Source organism: Danio rerio, chromosome 17 (genome assembly GCF_049306965.1).
Source record: "Danio rerio strain Tuebingen ecotype United States chromosome 17, GRCz12tu, whole genome shotgun sequence".
Taxonomy (NCBI): domain Eukaryota; kingdom Metazoa; phylum Chordata; class Actinopteri; order Cypriniformes; family Danionidae; genus Danio; species Danio rerio.
This window is the reverse complement of record NC_133192.1, coordinates 35705955-35725798: the sequence shown is the minus strand read 5'-3', so window position 1 is coordinate 35725798 and position 19844 is coordinate 35705955. Positions and strand designations below refer to the sequence as shown.

The window sequence follows — 19844 nt, the reverse complement described above, 5'->3', positions numbered from 1 at the left end:
AAATCTTACACATACCTTAGGAAAGGTTTTACAGAAAATGTTGGCGGTTTCAAAACCTTGACTTTTACAAACCCCAGTATACCTTAAAAATGATTATCGTCCCATGCCTAAGTGAAAATCAATACCTTTTAAGACCTTTTTAAAGACTCTTTCCATACATTTTAAGACATTATATAACCACTTTTCAACCAGAAACACTGGTGAGATTTTAAGAAACTAATCCAAAACTAAAACAATATTATAATGTATTGAATAAAAAGCAGAAATAATAATGTTGCCTTGGTTACTGCAGTAAACAAAGCAGCATGTTGTCAAGTCTAGCAGGGCTTTATTGATTTCATAAACTACACAGCATCCAGATATTCGCAGATTTAGTTCAGACAAACTCTAGCATTCAATCATACATTGTATAATCAAAAATGATATCAAATTAATTGAATACATCGCAAAATATAAAATATAATTTAAAGTCAATATCGCACATCTCTAGCATTAAGCAACTGTAGGTTCCAAGTCTTTCAACATTCTCAATTACCTTGAAAAATGAAAGTGATCTTCAAAAATACACACAAATAATACACCCTTACACTTCTATGGAGAAAACTAAGAGACGGTGAACCTTGGAATGGCATAAATGTACACTCTAAAAATAACTCAAGAGGTCTGTTACCACTACATAGTTTAATACACTACTGTAACTTAAAAATTCTAATATGCTGATTAGATTAAAACTTTTATGTAGCCAGAATAACTTTATTAAGTTTTTAAAACAGGTAAATATTGATAATTACATCAATTTAAAAATCTGGCTAATTTAACGGAAAATATGTCTGTCAGTTATTTAAAAAAAATATTTAACTTGAAGCAACCCAACGAAATTGGGTTGATAACTCAATTTTTACACACTAATGGAGTTGTTTTATTTTTAAGTCCACACACTGATGTTTTTTGTTATTTTTTGTACTGATAATATGGGACAGAATATGTTTTTTTTTTTTTGTAAAAAAAGGAAACCTGTGGTTTAATACAAATAAAAAAATTACCAGTAATCAACAATGTTGTTAAATTTATTTCTTACAAGCATGAACAGTGAATTCGAAAACAAACAAAAAACTCAACAATTTCAGCTACTTCATTTATTTGAGGTTCTAAACTTGAAAACATGCATATAATTAAGTACATAACACTGGATTTGTTTCCAATTTTAATTTAAAAAACCTATTTTGAGTACTCGACTTAAAAATCAGAGTTTTTTTTTGCTATGTGAAACTGCCTTTGATTGAGTAGGAAAAGATTTGGTTAACATAATAGTTTGTTGTCTGACCCTCATTTTGTTAGATGTTGTCGTAACTTGAATATATTAATGCAAACTGTTGCATTAGTTTTTTTTTTTGTTTAATTTTGTCTAATCAATATTTGTAGAGAGTGTATACATATAAGCTGAAGTCATCTGTCAGAGAACGAGGAGCATAAATCCACAAAAATGTCATCCATGTCGACATGGAAAGAGGTATTCACATAAGCCACTACATAAAGGCGCCTTAAGCTTTGACTTGATATCTAACACAGGCCGTTCAGTAATCACTGACCAGAATGCTTTGTTATCAGCGTTCACCGGGGCTGATCTTGTCTGAATTTCCAACACCTGCGAAATTATGCTGCTGTAATTCAATACTGATGGCTCCGGAACGATACCTGGGGACTGACATCTGAACTATCTTTCATTAAGGCTTATTAATGGCAACTGTTGACGTTCAGCTGAGATTAGATCTTGGCAGAGGCCCATGTCTTTCAAACACAAGGTCCTCTATTGCCTTTAAGTCTGGCACACAAGTTCCGAATTGCTATTGAAGTGTCTGCTCCTTCACCGCTGGAGGGTTTCAGGAGGTGTTAAAGGGACTTGAAGTGTAAACTTTTGGAGAGCTGCTTGAGTGTTAGCACAGAGATAGACTTCACAAGGGTGCTAACATGCTCTGACACCACAACAGCCATGAGAAACTGTATGAGGTGGAGGCAGATCAGAAGCAGCTCACTAGTGAGTAATCTAAAAGGATTGATTATTTCAAAATAGAGCAATTCAAGTCATGTGGGGAAACTGTATTTATATCACAATATATAATCTGAAAAAAAAAATTAAAAATCACATTGTCAGTTTTTTTTTCAATATCGTGCAGCCCTAGTTAGGCATGGGACTATAACCATTTTAAAATATACCACGGTTTGGAAAAGTCAAGGTTTTAAAACCATCAACATGTTCTGCTATACCATTCCTAAGGTATGTGTATGATTTTTTATTTTATTTTATTTTTTTTTTTTGCTTTTAGGACAACAGTATCTCCAGCAGAAAAGATATTAAAAAGATATTAAGAGATAATATGCTGTTTTAATTTGTAATGATGCGTTTTTGAAACAAATAAAGAGAGCAGGGGTCCGTTCTTCGTACCTCGCTTAAATGATCTAAGATTATTTGGCAGATCCTGGATCTTTTCATCTTGATAACTGATCTCTCGCTAATTTGGTTCTTCAAACAAGTTCGCGAATCAGATTAGAATGTCTGGATAAACTGATCTGAGATCGCTGCGTGTGTTGTGAAGGGCAGATCTATCGATCCTCGAAATCATGATCAGCAATGCAACGATTGGCTGACGGCACAGCAGCGTAATGACATCATCTGATTAATATTTAATTATCCATGTGAGCAAAATTACATCAAATTAGCAGTAAAAGGCTTGTTAAATATGACACGCGATAACCTTCCACATTTGTTGTGAGCTGCAGGCTTTACACTTTTATGGTCAAGAGTATTCAGCATGTATTTCAATGCAAATCAATGTATTTAGTTCTACATTTAGAAAATATTTTCTTTATTATTGTAGCCGTTTTTTTAATCGGTGTAAAGAATAACTGGTTGTTTATAAGCATTTTGATATTGGTAAAGGCGTCTGCAACTTTTATGAAGCATCAAATCACTGGCATGTTAACTATCAAAACATGTTTATGACTGCATAAATGTATTATTACTTTTAAAAAAAGTGACATATTGTGCATTTCTATTATACACAATTTGTAATAAAGCGATCTAAAAAGTTCATATAAATAGGTTTTCTCTTTGCACCACCAGGTGACAGTCTTTGTACTTTCATTTCGAGGTTGCAGATTGCATAAGTTTTATTAATATGTATAACTTTATTTATTTTATTAATAACTATAACTTTATATATATATAGTTAAAAAATATGTACCATTTTCCCAAGTGTATATAACTACTACTGTAAGAAAATATCAGAATTCGGAACATACTTTTTGTATTATCTTTGCTTGAACTGAGCCGATCTAATCCTGTTTATATGAATTGAACCTGCTCCCGATCAGGTTTGACCTAGCAGATCTGTTGCTATGACAACAACTCTCGGATCAGCTTTGAAGAACGAAACGATCCTGGATCATGTCAAATCGTCAATATCCAAATCCAGCTAACTGAGTAATCCACGTACGAAGAACGGACCCCAGAATTGGGGAAAAATGTTTTTACCCAGACATTTTTAAAAATATATACTTTAGAGCAGTAATCAAAATACCTTGAAACTATGAGATTTTTATCCAAGGTTATCATACCATCAGAATTTTATACCGGCCCATGCCTAGCCCTGGTAAGAATGCAACCATCTGGCAAAATAAAAATTATATGCTATGACATTATTCCTCAACAAAGTCAATGCAAATTTTTCATTGGCATTGGTATAGCTAGACAGACAACAGTAGATAAACTGTTACTAAAAAAAGGCTTATGATCCTTAAATTTACAAACAGCTTGAGCAAGCTCACACTTTTTGGCATAAAAAAACACTTAAAAAACACATATTAAACGATTCTCAATAAAAGCTATAAAAGCTGTAAACTTTAGGTGTTTTTGAGTTTTTAAGGCTATAAGACAGGGGCGTTTAAACTCAATCCTGGAGGGCCGGTGTCCTGCATAGTTTAAAACAGTATGCGAGAAGTACATGGACAACCTACTACTTCCGGTGAGAATCTGAAGTGTCTGAAGAATCTGAAGTCCCTCGAATTTCCTTCAATACAGCTGCCCGAATATATATATATATATATATATATATATATATATATATATATATATATATATATATACATTTTTTTATTTTTTTATTTTGGGCAGCTGTATATATATATTCTCAATACAGCTGCCCGAATATATATATATATATATATATATATATATATATATATATATATATATATATATATATATATATATATATTAGGGTTGTAACGGTATGAGTTTTTCACGGTATGATAATCGTCTAAAACAATACCACGGTTTGACGGTTTCGCGGTATACGGTATGTTACAAATGTTACAAAATAATAGAACAGTGAAGCAAATTTGACTTTTTCCAAATAATATATTTTCAGTTACTATAAACAACACCACTTACAATGAACAAATAAAAATAAGAAAATAATAAATAATGTGTCAAAGTCCAAATAAAGTCCAAATAAACATGGTGCAAATCCTCAGTAAAAAATAGATATAAATATTTACTATACTATAAATAGTTACATAACGAAACTAGATTCAATATGGAACATCCTTTGGTTCTATGTGCCAGCATGGATTTGGATGTGGTTGTATGCAATGCAGACAAACAGCTGCATCTTCATTTGCGTCTTTTGAAAACAGCACGAGCAGCAGTTCGTCTTTGCTGTGTCACTGTTTTGTCATGTTTCTGTGCTGCTGTGCATGCAAAAGTACTTAGTATGAGAATTATTTCATGCAAAACTTTTTTTTTTTGCGTTTTATTTAGCCGCGCATAAATGTATGCCTATCTCTCATTCCGTGTTGTTCAAAAAGCTTGGTCCACAAACAAAAGCGAAACCTATGCTTATTGGTTGTGATATAGCGAGTTTGAACCAATCTGGGCATGGAGGAGGGACAATGCATCAATGTATCATGTCTGATTTGTCCGGAGACACAGTGACGAGCGTTTCTTTGTCAAATCAGCGTTGTCAAATGTTGATGACGTAACCGCACTGATTCCGGAGCCTCTGAAAGTCCGCGAATGTTATGTGATACGGCACTGGAAAGCTGAGATTCTCTTCTTTATGCCAATCTTTGAATTGTATGAATCGGATAAGCAGATCAAAAGTTATTAAACATTTAAGAGCAATACTTATTTTTAGCCGCGGGCGGCTGTCTCGGTCTTTAAGGGTTAAAACCGTTGATATGCAATTGTTCATGGTATGATAATCGTGCACGTTCAAATCGTGGTAAACCGTCATACCGGTATATTGTTACAACCCTAATATATATATATATATATATATATATGGCTGATTCCAGCGTTATGGACGTGACATTTGCAGTAAAAAAATGAAACGTATATTCTCAGAGAAGGTATATGTTAACAGTATATTGAAATATATGTTTATATTTTTCTTACCCCTTAACCATGGAGTTCAGGCATCAAAAAAATATCAGTCTATGCAGGTGTTTTATATTTAAAATGACGGCAAAATGAATGCGTTACGGACGTGACAAAAAAAAGACATGAGTTTTGTGAGTTGACATACTTTGTGAAAATTCTGTGAATGAAAATGCAGAAGCCAAAAAAATATATAACAGTCAAAAGGATAAGGGTTAGCTCTGCATGGGACATATATAATTAATTTTATTAAGTTTTTCATTTTTGCATTAATGAGGAAAAACTATCGTTACGGACGTGACTTGTCTTCGTTACGGACGTGACTGCTCTGAAATTGACAGTTGACATATTATGAAAATCAGATAAATGCTTTCAAAACTTGACCAAAGACCTATTTGTGGATATCTGTTGGGAGTGTAAACCAATAAACTTTAACGTCTGAGACATCTGAATGGTAAGGTTGCACAATTAACCAAACTTAAATAGATATCACCTTGTTATTTAATTCGTATTATGGCATGTGTGTTGTTAAAGGTTAACGCACGTTCGAATGTTCAAAACTCAATTCGGTAACAATGTTGCATGCTAACATGGTGCTTTTATACTCTGACTAATATAGAATTTATAATAAACATAATCAGCTATAATGGGCCTATGTTTAGCAGGCTCCTAAAGTTAGTGTTTCCAGACAAACTTGAATTAAATCATTGCCCGACTGTTGCGCAAGACCGTGTCTACGTGGAGAATATTTAAAATCTAGTTTTGTCACAGATATGGCAATATTATATTTGACAAAGTTTATTTTAGTTTATTCTAGTTAACGTGTTAGTTGATGGAATAAATAATTTAATTTCTCCACTCGCGCTTGCTTTCTTTTTCTCGTCGGCAGTCACTTCAGGACAGGTTGCAAAAAGTTCATACGCACCAGGGTGAGACAGAAAACTTTAAAACTTAAGAAAGGTTTTGTGTAGGCTATGTTAAACAAGCATAGAAAAATAGTCATTGGTTGTAGGCATGTACGATGGATGACTATAATGTTTATATTTTTAGGCTATAGTTCATAACCGATTGTGTAAAATATTGAATTAAATATTTACAGCTGCAGGTCCTATCGATTTTCTAACAAATTTAATACTCATATAATGTAGTTAAAGCTTAGATCAATATCAAGATTTTATTCTTATTTTATTCTTATTCTTATTAAAATAATTTTAATAAGCACTCAAGCACATTTGCCGGGTGCTGGAAATCTTTGAAAATGTTTCAATTTTAATGTAGGCTATAGCCAATTTTTAAGCTTTGAAAGTGCTATTTTGGATAAAGGGCTTGGAAAATGAATTGTGTCACTTTGATAATTTATCTTTATAATTAGTTATTTAATTAATGAAATAAAAAACATTTATGCTCTGCATGAAACGAAAACTCCGCTGTGGCCTGACCCGCGGCGTGCGCATTTTGAGCAGTGGGAAAAGACCAAATGCATGGAGGTTATTGATTATGCGCCTTGCGCGCCTCGCGTTTTGTCATTGCGCGCTTTGTGCGCTCCAGAAGAAAAGCATGTTACCTCAGTGGCGTCTTTCATTCTTCAATTAAACGAAAGCAGAGGCGGGGTTTCCTTGGAGGTGACAGAAGTGTCAAGATGACTACGGCGAACTTTTTAATGACGGAGAGACTTGTGGTCGCTGTTTTAAGTCATCCAAAGTTGTATGACTTTACAAATCTCGAATTTCATAATGTTATTTAAAAATTTAAATTATGAAAACACTGACAGCAACACTCGCGCACAATAGACCAGCTGATTCAGTTGTTATCTATAGTGACATTCAAAAGAGCACCGTGCTCCTTTTCTTCTTGTCAACATAAAATGCATTGCGGAGCGCCTCACGTCTCTGGAATGAAGAAGCGCGTTCGTTGTGATCGGCTTTTATGAGCAACACATATTTGTTAACTCGCATGACAGTAACACGTGCAAACACACGTGCTTACAGATGTTTTTTGCCAAAAAAAAAGGAAAATGAAAGAAGGATATTCTGGCCACAGTTTGACACAGGAGTTGAAGAACCAGCGCTGATGCTGGTCGTCTGTGCTGCCTGGAGCCGCGTCATAAACTCAACTAGGCATATTCATGATTTAGTGCAGACTACAATCAACAAACCACCCTTTTTTCCATTTGGAAAATAACAGCTATTAATGGTTCTTATATACATTTTAAATAGCCTAATCTACAAATCAAACAAAGAAAAATATTTTATAACTTCGCACCAAACTGATGCTTTCATTTTACAGCTTATAAAACATGTATGCAAATTAATGCAGTATCACATGTAAATAACAAAATTGTTATATGCTTAGCCTATACTTTACAAAATGTATAGGTTCAAAGCCTTATGATTCATCATTATCTTTCACTATAGGCAGCGCGTGCGCACATGAACCGCAAGTAAGACGGAGGAAATAGGTTAAGTCATTATGGCCAATTATGGCAATATGTAAAATGTTGTTTTCTTATTAAACATTTATTTCTGAAATGTTACTAAAGTGGTTTATAGTTAAATGAAATGTTCAGTTCTTGATATAACATATGGATGTTATGTAATGTAAGTCAGTAATTGTAATGCAGCATCATAATGAACAAATATGCGCTAGTCATTGGCTTATATTGATAAGGAGTTCAAAAATGGTCACGTCCGTAACGCAAAATTGTGGTTGTTTAGAGCAAAGACCTGAGATGAGTTGGCGATTATAATTAGTATGGACATATTTTGGCTTTGTATACAAAGTTTCATTTTATTTGTTATAATATTTATTCCACAATATAAACTTTTTCATTAAATCGTTACGGACGTGACACGTGACCGAAGCTGCGTGATGTCTTAAATATGTAGCTCATAAATCAAAAGGGCAATAATGTTATGAAAAAGTAAGGATAATTATTTATACTACAGACTCCAATCCTTCTGCAGAATGATTACTGTTAACATAAAGCATGGAAAAGGTGAGTCTTTAACCCCTTTTTTGAAAGCACGAAAAGTGGTTGGATGATAATGAAAATTACCATTGGCACAATCCTCATATTTCATGGATAAACAAAACAATTTCCTTAAAAATTCAACAAGAGCACATCATAACAATAAAATATAGACCTTAATAAGCAAATTGAAATAGGTTTTGTTATTTTGGTCAAAAGTTTATTTTTTCATGATAAGGTTGACATTTTCATGGAATTGCTCATATATATATTTTACATGTGATTATTCAGTTACTGCATACTTGAATACAGTTCATTCAACTACTTGAAATCATTAAACGCACTTTATTAGGTACACTTTACTAGTACCGGGTTGGAGTTGCTGCCATGTGATTGGCTGATTCGAAATGTACGTTAACAAGCAGTTGGACAGGTGTACCTAATAAAGTGGCCAGAGAGCGTGTATTGCAATGTTCGATTTTTCCAATTTCGTGCAGTCCTACTGTTAATACATATTTATCTTTTACTTTTTGAGAGCCTTTTAAAAATAGTCCGATTTAATATATTGCCAATGCTTGAATGCATGATGTCTTAATAGGCTTTTTTAATTTTGACCATCTGACCTAGGACATGCACAAAATATTAATTAAAAATGCACTTAGGCCTAATGTTCATTAGCACTGTATAAAAAGGCTACATTAGTTAACATTAGTTAAACTAAACTCATGAAGAAAACTTTAAAAGCATTTAATAATCTCGGGTGATAATAATTACTTAGTCAATGCTTTATACTGGTACTGTTAATAATTGTTTAATAAGTAACAACCAATGAAATTCAGTTGTATTTTATGCTATACATGAACATGTTGTAAATTTGGCTATTTTTTTTTTTAGCTATTTATATTAATTTTAACTTAAATAATTTATCTCAAAGAGAAACGTTGATACCATCATAGGCCTAAATCACAAGACTACTGTCAGAAAAAGTATTATATCTTCATTTACAATCTACAAGTAGAAAAGTTGGAGTTAAACACACCATGGCTGTAAAAATGTCGCTGGAAAAACCTGATGCAGTTCAGATACAAATACACAGATGCCATGTTTGACTGCTCCACACACACTGAAGCATGCATCATCATGGGACGGTCAATCGATCATCACTCGCAGCTTAATCCATGGCCACAATATCTATAATTTTCGATATTTGACTCCAAAGCACACACATTTGGTTTTGACATATTCTAGACCTCAATAATTTCCTGTACTTGAGGAAACGCAGCCCATCAATGACGGGCATGTACCTGACTTCAGTTTATTCGTTGAAGCACAACAGCTGTTCAGAAGGAGGAGTTCTGCCCACACGGGAAGATCGCTATGAACACCTCAGAGACAAGCCCTGACAGCATCCACAGCCGTGAATGGAACTCTGATGCTGGCACCTTTGAATGGAAAGATGAGAGCTGGAGAGAAAAATGATCTAAAAGCATGTGCCTTTTCTCTATGTGCCATTTCATGTATTGGATATCAAAGAGTAGCCATGCAATAGGGCTGTGTGCAATATGAAAATATATATAGACCAAATATATTTCATATTATGCTCTGTTGTTTATATTGTGGTGTCGCAGAATACACCCTTTACGGTAATACTTTTTTATAATTTACAGGAGTGCAATATTACGCATCTTTATGGGGACGCAGACAGAAACGATGAGGTTGAAAAGTTTTAATCTTTAAAGTTCAACCCTTGTTTACATTTTGTTTACTGATTTGTTTATGTTAGACCAGTAATCGTTTGATTTGTTAAGTGTTTTACATTTTATTAGTATTTATTCTTACAATATTTATTAGTATTTAATTACTACTATTATTATAATAAGTAAAAAAAACACATAATAAAAGTTTATGAGAGAAATATGATGACATAGGAATGAGTTCTAGTCCTTGTTTATACTATATAGTGATATACATCATTATCAGGACATGCTGTATTTATTGACTAAACCCCATTGTCAATAACGATAAAGTTTGGTGTAAAGTAGGGCTGCACAATATGTAATGTAATGTGTATTTATATTGCGCATTTATTGTGTATGGCCATACACCCAAAGCGCTTCACAATCATGAGAGGGGGGGGTCTCTCCACACCACCACCAGTCTGCAGCATCCACTTGGATGATGCGACGGCTGCCACAGGACAACGGCGCCAGTGACAGTGATAGAGCCAATTCAGTGGATGGGGATGATTGGGAGGCCTTATCGTAAGGGCCGATAGAGAGACTTTGGCCAGGACACCGAGGTTACACCCCTGCTCTTTTACGAGAAGTGCCATGGGATTTTTAATGACCACAGAGAGTCAGGACCTCGGTTAAACGTCTCATCCGAAAGACGGCGCTCACTGACAGTGTAGTGTCCTCTTCACTTTTACTGGGGCATTAGGACTCACGCAGACCACAGGTTGAGCGCCCCCTGCTGGCCTCACTAACACCACTTCCAACAGCAACCTAGTGTTCCCTAGTGGTCTCCCATCCAAGTACTGACCAGTTTCAGCCCTGCTTAGCTTCAGTGAGTAACCGGTCTTGGGCTGCAGGGTGATATGGCTGTGGCTAAAATATATCATTTTAGCATCGATATCGTATACACAATGTTGAGTTTGGATTATAATTGATCAATTCGCTAGTGTTTTTGAGGCCTGTGACTGTGGGAGGGTTTTGAAAGCATTCAGGCCAAAGAAATTGTACCGTTTGTAACTTTTACAAATTAATAATGATAAATTATATTAAATTGTTTATAAAATGAAGACTATGTAGTGTTATTTAACATTTGATTATTAAATTACTGTATACCTACAGTTCGACTCATCTGGAAAACAATAAAATGTGATTTAATTAATTTGTGTATTTTACTTTATTGAATTTCTCCATGCTTATTTCTATGCTTGTTTCATATATATTTTGCATATGAACAATTCCAGCGTTATGGATGTGACATTTTCAGTAAAAATTGAAAACATAAATACACAGAGAAAGTATATGTTAACATTATATTGAAACATCTGTTTATATTTCCAAAAAAACTAACCACAGAGTTCTGCAATCAGAAAAATATCAATGTATAAACGTTTTTTATGTTTTAAATGAGGAAAATAAGCATGTGTTATGCATGTGAACAAAAAAGTCTGTGAGTTTTCATTCTACAACATGTTTTGCAGAAAATAAACTAAATTAAACTGCACAACCCAAAAGAAACAACACTAATCAAAAGGACAAGAGTTGGCTCACTACAGAACAAACATGACTGATTTTATTTTATTGGACATTTTTTTGCATTTATAAGGAAAAAGCTTCATTATGGATGTGACATCTCTCTGTTATGTATGTGACGAATGTGAAATTGCTACTTGTGTGACTTTGGTAAATGAAATATAATTGTTTGAAAACACTGACAGAAACAATTTTGAGCATTTATACAGTCGTAGAAAATACAAACCTATGCAAAAACTTTGAAAGGATTTCACTATTTTTTTTTCACGCCATGGTTGACATTTGCATAAAATTGCTCATATGCACTTCCTTACAAAATCTTCCCAATCGATCTAAAATTCTAAATACTTTTCGAATTGTTATTCAACACATCTAGTGAAATCGTATTTAAATCACAATATATATATATATATATATATATATATATATATATATATATATATATATATATTAGGGATGTAACGGTATCAGAATTTCACGGTACGGTAATACCTCGGTATGAATGTCACGGTACGGTATTTATTGAATCATTTACAGGAAAAAACAAAACTTATGAAAATACTCCAAAAAAGTGCCAAAAGTGTCAATGACATACAAATTAGCCATCTATCTGTAAGCTTTGAAACAGGAACTTCAATTTTAATAACAAAAAAAATATTAAACCATGTAAAAAATAAAGTTTCAATTTAGTATTGTTGAAAACTCATCACATTCAACATTTAATCACACTCAGCCCATCTACCCAGATGAGAGCTCTGCTAGTCGGACTTCTCATCAAGCATCTCCCGCTGGATTTAATCTCACTATATTTATTAAACGGGATATTTCATTTATCTTGTTGTCTTTATCTAACGACATATTCCCTGACTTTGGTCATTGGAATCTATTACTTGTTCTCAGGTAACGTGTTTTGGCTGAGCGCAAAGATAAGTTAATGATTAATGTAACCACGTACATTCTGTATATTGACTGATCGCTTGCCTTTATTTCCTATAATGTATAAACTTATTGTATGTTATACTTTTAAAATGGCCATTATCGATTATTAAAACTGATACTCAGCAAAAGAGAGGCTGTGTTTCGTATTTTCACTGAAATTGAAAGGAGGCAGTTGTTATCGGCTCCGTTTTGTTATAAATATGCACACAGTGAAGATGACGCTCATCTTATGCAGCACGACGCCTCAACATGTCTGCGGTCTAAGTTGCTAATATTAAAATGAAAATAGGCAGTTCCTTATATCATGTTTACATTTTATTGTTGATAAAGTGAAACAACGAAGCCAGGGTGATGTGAATGAAGTTATAAAGTACACTGTTCCCTTTGAAGATTTACCCGTGTCCTCGGTATAGTCTGCTTTTCCATATCAAACTGAGAAGAAGAGACTGCAGCCTTGATCAAACTTGCAAAGTCTGAACTTACAAGGAGAGGATGCAGGACTGAACTGTGCGTGTTAGGCTACTTAATATTCTGGAAAAGCCCCAATCAGAGAGGCGAACGTCTGCAGCCCCGCCTCCGTTTTCAGATGTCTCCGTTTTCCATTATCCACACTGAGACATTATCCACACATTTCGAAACGCTCCGTTTTCGGCGCTCGAGAACTCCGGCGTAGTGTGGACGGTTGGCGTAACCGTAGCAAAACTTATGCGTTTTCAAACTAAAACGCATTAGTGTAAACGGGGCCTTAGAGTTTTCCAGCTCTTTTCATCCCCGCTTCTAGCAGCACACTCCATTTCCGCATTACTAGATCTGTATCGACAACAGACCGCAAGGGATGATGGTCAAGCATGGGCTGATGGGAATTGTAGTTTCCGGTACCTCCCGTTCGCTTCATTCGCCTAAGCAAATTTTCTCAGAAGACCTATAGTTTTACCGAGTCATGCGACTTCGGTAATATCGAAAAAAAATAATATTGCGGTATGACGGTATTTACAATACCGTTACATCCCTAATATATATATATATATATATATATATATATATATATATATATATATATATATATATATATATATATATATATATATCAGAATAATTATTTTTTTTAAATCTAATTCTAAATTCTAAATAAATTTTTTCCAATATCTTCCAGCCCTAATATGAAGCGCTATAGTTTTATTATAATGTGTCTGCTGAGTGCAGGCCTTGGAGGAAATGCCACTAAGCTAAGTGTTATTTCCAATCAAGGTGCAAGGAGCACATGACGTGCACTCATTTTCCAGATGTACCCAGTTGAATACATCTCAAGTTTCCAGAATGCAGCTTGCACACTGCGATTAATGCTAGTAGAACTAACCAATCTGCTTTACACTTTTTATGGAATATACACATTTCGGTAATAATGGCAGACTAATTACCTCAGACAAACACAGAGCACCCAAACATAATTATTTTTTTCAAATGATGCAAAGATGTCGCCAGAGTGGCCACTAGCACTCTATCCGAAAGATTTTTTTTAGTATAGGAGGTTAGGGTTGGAGGTTAGGATCGTCGTCATGTGAAAACCGAGGGGTGGGGTGGGGGTATGTTATTTGAAGGCAGTGTTTGACAGAGTGCGCACAATGTGTCAAACAAGCAATGTATCACTCTTTTGCGGGCATCCGGAATTCTCTATGCATTTGCGTGAGACTCCCGGAACTTTCAGGAGACTTGGGATGTCTAAATATCACTTTTAACAACTATAGTGAGACGCGATCCAGCAGTACATCCTTGATAAACTGTCCAACTTGCACTGCTCACTGGAGCTCAGACGAGAGCATGACAGTGTGTGTGTGTGTGTGTGTGTGTGTGTGTGTGTGTGTGTGTGTGTGTGTGTGTGTGTGTGTAGTCACGTCATGTGCATTTTCAGTGGACGGAGGGTCGTTCAAAATGCTAGGTAAAACATGGTGTGGATCATTTTCTTTCTAAAATGCCATTTTAATACTAAGACGTATTAGCGTAAACAAGGCCTAAGTGTGTATTTTCCGCAAGCAGGTTTGCGACGGGGGCAGGGTGGAGGATCGCCAATGCCGGCTCAGCATCGTGTTGTCTATTAGCCATCGGCGATGGATGATGGCATCATCTATCGGCCCAACCCTACAGGGGGTAATGTAGTCATCCAACTTCACAATATGTAATGTTGCAACATGTATTTGAATAATGCTGGTCGGTTTCTTTACTTGAAAGCTCAGATTTGATTTTAGTAATTTGTTTTGTTTACAGAGTTTGAGGTTTACTGTATCATTATTATTGACACCTTACAGATGTCGATCTACCTTAAAGTTAGCTTTCATTGTTTAGTATTTACAGTTTACTATTGCACACACTTTGTCACATTTTATTCATCAAGATTAAGAGTCTCTTTAACCTATTTCTTTATTATATTAGAAGACATATGAGACTGCATATTTTTGTTTATTTATTTTTGTTTTGACTATTAACACTATTTGCCTTAGTAATGTTGGTAAATTAAAATAAAGTGGTTAAATAAAGAAAATAATTAATATTCCTAAATGGATTGTAACAAAATATTAAATAATTATCATTATATTGTAATTTCATTTATTGTTTTGTTTTTTGCTGTATTGCCCAGCCCTACATCTGAGCCTCCAAAGTGTGCAAACTACAGCTAAACCAATCAGAATGAAAAGTTTTTGGGCTGGCCAAAGCTGATGAACGTAGTACATTTACAGCTAAACAAATTCACTCCAATATCACAACCCCCTTCAAGAGGTGCTTTGTAGGATACACACATATTTTACTGTTCTGTGAAAAGACCAAAAAGCAACGCCCTTCCAAAAGTGAAATCCTCTGAGCTCAGCATTCAACCAAAACTTGCAACTGCTCTATATCTGTTCAGTAGACTCATCCAACAAATTTCCCCTAAATGTTTCCAGGCTATAAATCTTATATGTTAAACATTCGTAATACCAAACAGCACTCCGACCAATGATAATGTTTTCCTGGAAATCCGAATAGCGTGCAGACTTGGTCTCGAGCGCTGTGCCAGAAATAAACACCAAAACAAATCAACTTTGAATAGCACAACAAAAATCAATAGCTTCTAATTTCAATTCTATATTAATGCAAATGAAATGCATAGTTAAAACATCTCGCAGAGCTGCTTTTTAAATTAACACACATCTGAAAGCCCTGCTCGTCTTTCCGTTTCGCCCATTTACAACAAAAGGTCAAAAGGTTTTTGCTTGTCAATGCACAACTGACTAGAAATGGTGATGTGTCGTTCGCTCACTATTAAGTATGCATGTTCAGTAGTTCTGTGTGCTTGGTCCCATTTTCGTCTCACTCTAAGGCATCCATTCTCTCTCTTGCTCCCTCCCTGCCTCCTTTGCGCGCACACGCACACACACACACACACACACACACACACACACACACACACACACACACACAGAGTTCCTCATCAATAAGCGTGCGCTTCCACAGAATGCCCCTACACAGTGTAGGCATGCTAACCAATCTCCTAGAAGGGCTAGGCGTGACTGCGACTAATGATGGACTAGATCAGCTGATGTTAGTATAAGAGAAAAGAAAAGGGGGGTGCATATAAAGTCCTCAGGAAAATCCCTCTCACCTTCTCAAAGATATTTCTGTTTCAGCTCTAAATAGCTGAGCAAAATCTTGCAACGAGTACAAATATGAGGCTGACGGCATTTCAGCACCAAAAAATAGTGGACAGCACCCTCAGCCAGCAGTCATGCTTCTACAGGGGTAGGGGTGTGTGTATGTGTGTGTGCGTGTGATGGGGGAGGGGGATTCCCACACTGTTTTATGCCATTTCCCCTTGCGACAAGCATCTCGGAGGCTCACGCTCGCGGAAACACGCCGAGAGGAATGTCATGAATATGTGACACACTGCAAAGTCACTGACATTTGCATTCAGTCAGTGTGTGCATTTCATCACTTGTGATGGAGAGTCTGATTCTTTTCCATGAATCGGTTCATTTAAACAGTTGGTTACAATGGATTGGTTTGAGAGAATGGTTCTTTTAGATGATCGCTGATATATTGCATGCTCTAAAACATCCTATTAAAACTATATGTAGCCACATAACACTGTCAAATTCTGTTAATGTGGGTGACTTTTGTATTTTCAGTCATCCCAGTCCAGGTTGGTGAATCCATCAGTTGGATTAAAGCCAACTACATTTATAACAGCACTGAAAAAGTTACGCTTTTAATAACACTTAACAACAACACTAATACTAAAAACACAAATATACTGCTGTTTTGTTCTATTTTTGTGCAAAATCGAGCAATTTCTCTTTCTTCACAATTTCACTAAAGAAAGATGCTTGTTTAAAACATGACACCTTCCATCATCTTTCACTATTGACATAAATCAAAAATAAGTCTTTTCTCTATTACTTAACATACCGTACCTTAATGCATGTTGATAAAGCTGTTAATTATTACTAATCGCTCTTACCTACTCAGTAGTTTAATCCAATTAAGAAGTCACAAATGAATAATTAATCAATCATAAAATCTAGGTGGAAGCATGTGCATGATTTAAAATGAGAAATGTTTAAATAACAATTGTTAAAATCGTTGAGTTAATGAGTCATATCTGCTATGACGTTCAGTCCAATTATGAAGTGCACAACCAAATTCATTCATTCATTTTCTTTTCACCTTAGTAGTCCCATTATTAATCTCAGGTTGGCAGAGCGGAATTAACAGCCAACTTATCCAGCATATATGTTTTATGCAGCGGATGCCCTTCCAGTTACAACCTATCAAGGGGAAACATACATACACACCCATTATACACATACACTACGGACAATTTAGCTTACCCAATTCACCTGTACCACATGTCTTTGGAATGGTGGGGGAAACCGGAGCACCCGGAGGAAAGCCACGCGAACATGGGGAGAACATGCAAACTCCTCACAGAATTGCCAGCTGAGCGCAACCAAATTATTTATGCTATATATTTAATTACCTCAGAACTAACCCATTCTTTCTTGCTGGGAAACATTTGTATAACACTCCATAATACAACAAAAAGTGCTGAGGGGTATAGCCTAAATAATGTGTCAGTGCTCTTTGGGTAAGGGACCCATCAGAACAGCAAAAATCAGTCCAAGGTCCTCGAAAAAATGTGGAAAGATACTAAACAGCCTTTATTGACATCCTTATATTTCAAGAAATAGCCATAACAATCAATGCTTTTTAACATCTTTCCACATTTTCCGAGTGCCCTGGACCGATTTTGCTGTTTATTCATATAACACTTTTCGATTCACCGAGTTAATGAGTTGTAATCTTCTTGAACAACACAACTGATCTATTTGATAAGAAAACTCACAAGTTCCACCGACTCCTCAACAGACCGTTATAAAGATTTGAACGGAAAGAGCGATTCGTTCACGAATCAGACATCGCTATTCATCACTCATTCCCTCCATCTCCCGAGGGGAAACTACGGCAGCAATACTTAACAGCAAGGCGGCTGCTTCAGTGTTCAGTCCCCAGAATTTAACCAAAATTGGGGTGGCGATCAATGAAGACGATTCAAACGCAAGCACGAGAATGCCACTTAATCGCGTGCACACTAAAAGCCATGATCGGTAACCCAGAAAGTCCTATTTAAGGTGCATTTCAGAGTGAATCTGTCAAGTGCACGAGATGCTGTAGGTTTGCAGATATCATCGTGCATGTGTACAAATAAAGCCTCAGATCAAACCCGAAGCAGAGATGCTGCTGTGCAGAAATCCATGAGGGGAAAAAACACACTGCGTGACCAACTCCAAATACCAGCTCGTGTCTACATAACAGCACTGTTCGGCATCCACACATGTTAATATGACCATAAACGGGCGCATTTCAGCGATCGGAGGGCTCATTCACAGATATAAGAGGCTTTTCCAGCGATCTGCTTTATGTTATTTGGATGTCTTGCGTACAAGCTATGAATAATTCATCACACAAACTGTTGTCTTGACACTGAGCTGTGCTGCATGACAGACCAAAGGCAGCTCTCGGGAAGCCGGGTAGATTATAGAATAGATGTATAGACGAGTACGAGGATGTATGGATGAATAAAAGCCCAGCTTTTGGAAACGAGTCGAGGAACGCGAGAGATACATGGGCAGAACTCGCTCAGATAGGAATCACCACCGGCACGACAAACCACAGCAGGCAGCAGCGACAACGGACAGAGCCGCGCGAGCGACGAGGCGTAAAAGGAGCTAGTGTCATTTCGTATTTACCTGTCAATATTCCAACTCGGATTTGGTGGTCGTGGTTGGTTAAAATCATCCCGTCCGACGCCATGTTTAGCAGCGCTCTCGCCCGCACTGACAAGCCTGAGCAGAGCCGAGAGACGAGCGCCTCGAACTCGGGGGGAGGAGTCAGGCCAGAGCAATCTCAACACAACTATATAGATTTGGCAAAGTTGCAGGAGGTGTTGGTGAGCAATATTTACAGTTTACTCGGAAATCTGCTTTGACAGGGTTTAATGCACAACAAGTGTCTTCCTATTGTATGAAATTGAGACTGTTCAGTGCATTATGACCATCTGTCATTTTAAATTGTACACGAATGAAAAAATAGAAATTTATAGTACTTTATTAGAAATGGATAGATACTATAGTGTTTAGGCATGCTATAGTAAAGTGTATTATACTGTATATATTATAGTATTGACAACAGCTTGTCAATGAATGCTACAGAACACTGTATTAAAGGGATTGTTCACACAACAAATTTACTCACTATTTTATCTTCCTCAAGTGTTTCCAAAACCTTTATAAGTTTCTTTCTTCTGTTGAACATAAAAAAAGAGACTTTGAAGAAAGCTAAAACCATGTCAAAACATGCACATATTCAGGCAAAGGTTAAAAAAAACTTTGTCAAACTTTGCAGAAAGCTCAATAGGTTATCTTGCAACTGGTAAAGTCTTCATTACGTCATACATGTCCTTCACATGTGTTTGCTTAGCTCATATTTTAGCTGATTTGATTATTCTTCCTTCTATAAACAAAACTGGTAGTCTCAACCACAGATAAAATTTGAACTGTGAAGTTGTTATTAAAAATCAACAAATACACACAAGTTGGACAATGAAACAAAAACAACTAGTTTTAGACTATAGTAATCCATTAGTATGGTGTGGGGCCTCTTTTTTGCAACCAACACAGCATCAATTCATCTTGAGCATGTCAGATGC

General features: G+C 35.8%; 1 protein-coding gene across 23 annotated transcripts in view; it reads right to left on the bottom strand.

Moving 5' to 3' along the window:
- Window positions 1–19028, bottom strand: part of gphna (gephyrin a) — a 186023-nt gene extending 166995 nt beyond the window's left edge. For 22 of the 23 annotated variants that reach the window (XM_021467169.3, XM_021467173.3, XM_017351644.4 and 19 more), the window contains exon 1: window positions 18886–19028. In XM_021467169.3, coding sequence (XP_021322844.1) covers window positions 18886–18949 — 64 coding nt within the window. In that variant the 5' untranslated portion in view covers window positions 18950–19028. 23 annotated transcript variants of the gene reach the window in all.
- Between the last annotated feature and the right edge of the window lie 816 nt (window positions 19029–19844).